At 37.8% G+C, this 1,333-nt stretch overlaps 1 protein-coding gene across 1 annotated transcript; it reads left to right on the top strand.

Annotated features, from left to right (window-relative positions):
* Positions 1-140: 140 nt before the first annotated feature.
* Positions 141-897, top strand: LOC108975325. Its single transcript, XM_018943716.1, has 3 exons — positions 141-200; positions 270-800; positions 880-897. The coding sequence occupies exons 1-3, from the start codon at positions 141-143 to the stop codon at positions 895-897; spliced, it is 609 nt and encodes a 202-aa protein (XP_018799261.1).
* Positions 898-1,333: the final 436 nt, after the last annotated feature.

The raw sequence follows: 1,333 nt of genomic DNA, 5'->3' as shown, positions 1-1,333 counted from the left end.
AATCCGATTTCCGCAGGCCCAAAGTAATTACCACAAAGCAACAATATGCACTAATGGTTGAGCTGTTACAGCAAAAACCAGAAATGGCGCAGGGTTTTACCAAGTGCMMAAAAGAAGAAGTGGCAGCTTTTTGGAACAACATGGCCCAAGAGCTCAACAGTGTTGGTCCGCCTATCAAGGATATTTCCAGCTGGAAGAAGGTAATAAATTTGTAGATTTTATTGTTGTAACAGGATAATTTAAAGCTTGTTTGACTYATTTGTTATTAGGTATGGCTTGACTGGAAGGCTTACATTAAAAGCAAATTGGTTGAGAATAAAAAGGAGCAGTCAGCTACTGGTGGCGGCAGAAATAGGCAGCACCATTTCAATGAATTGGAAGAAGCGGTGATAGCACTAACGGCATTGGAAACCAGTACAAGTGGTATTACGAATACAGTAAGCGGCTTACCTAATGTAGCAGACGTGGGCCATGAGACAGAGGCAGACGTTTCGATGCCATCAGTGTCCTGCAGTTCAGCACTGCCTCGACGTWCTACTAGGCGACCGGAAAAAAGTACAGCAGACTTTTTAARAGAGCAACTTGATGTTCAAAAAGAATTCCAAGACAAGGTTCTCGACAAAATGGACCACCTTTCGTTACGTATGCGACGAGTAGGCAGAGCATTGGAAATGCAAAACGATTTTAAAAAAGCGGAAGTTGAAGAATTAAAAAGACACAACGTAGCTATGGAAAATTTGGTAGCTGCTAAAAATTCAATTAAACAGAAAATGTTAGAGATAGAAGAACAAAAATTGCAAGCTATGACAAAAAATAATTAAATGAATTAAATAARTACTGAATTAAAACTRTAAATATTTTGTGTTAATATTTATTTAGGATATTATACTCGTGTAAGTGTTGCACATATAGTTTCTCTGATTTGTGAAGCTGCACCATTATAAGTTGATGAAACAATTTCATTACTTTCTGTAAAACTATTTGGTTCTGGTTCCGAATTATTTTCTAAACCTTCATCATTCACGCGTTGCCTTCCATTTGAGATGCCTTCCATGGCTCGTAGTGAAGCTCACGAGCACCCAGAAAACATCTAAATCGATTTTTAAAAACTCCTATGGTTCTTTCAACGATAGTTCTCGCTTTTGCATGTATTTTATTATATTTCTCTTCTGGGCTTCCTGAGGGAGGGGTACGGAATGGTGTCATTAACCATGGTTCTAAGGCATATCCAGCATCTCCTGTACAAATATTAAATTTTGGGAATTTTTGTAATATATATATTTGTATGTATAATACCCAAAAGCCAAGTGTTCCGTTCACCATCGAGGTACTT

The sequence above is a fragment of the Bactrocera latifrons genome, unplaced genomic scaffold (genome assembly GCF_001853355.1).
Source record: "Bactrocera latifrons isolate USDA-ARS-PBARC rearing strain unplaced genomic scaffold, ASM185335v1 scaffold_639, whole genome shotgun sequence".
Classification (NCBI taxonomy): Eukaryota; Metazoa; Arthropoda; class Insecta; order Diptera; family Tephritidae; genus Bactrocera; species Bactrocera latifrons.
The sequence above is the reverse complement of the archived record's forward strand: the minus strand, read 5'-3'. Positions and strand labels throughout refer to the sequence as shown.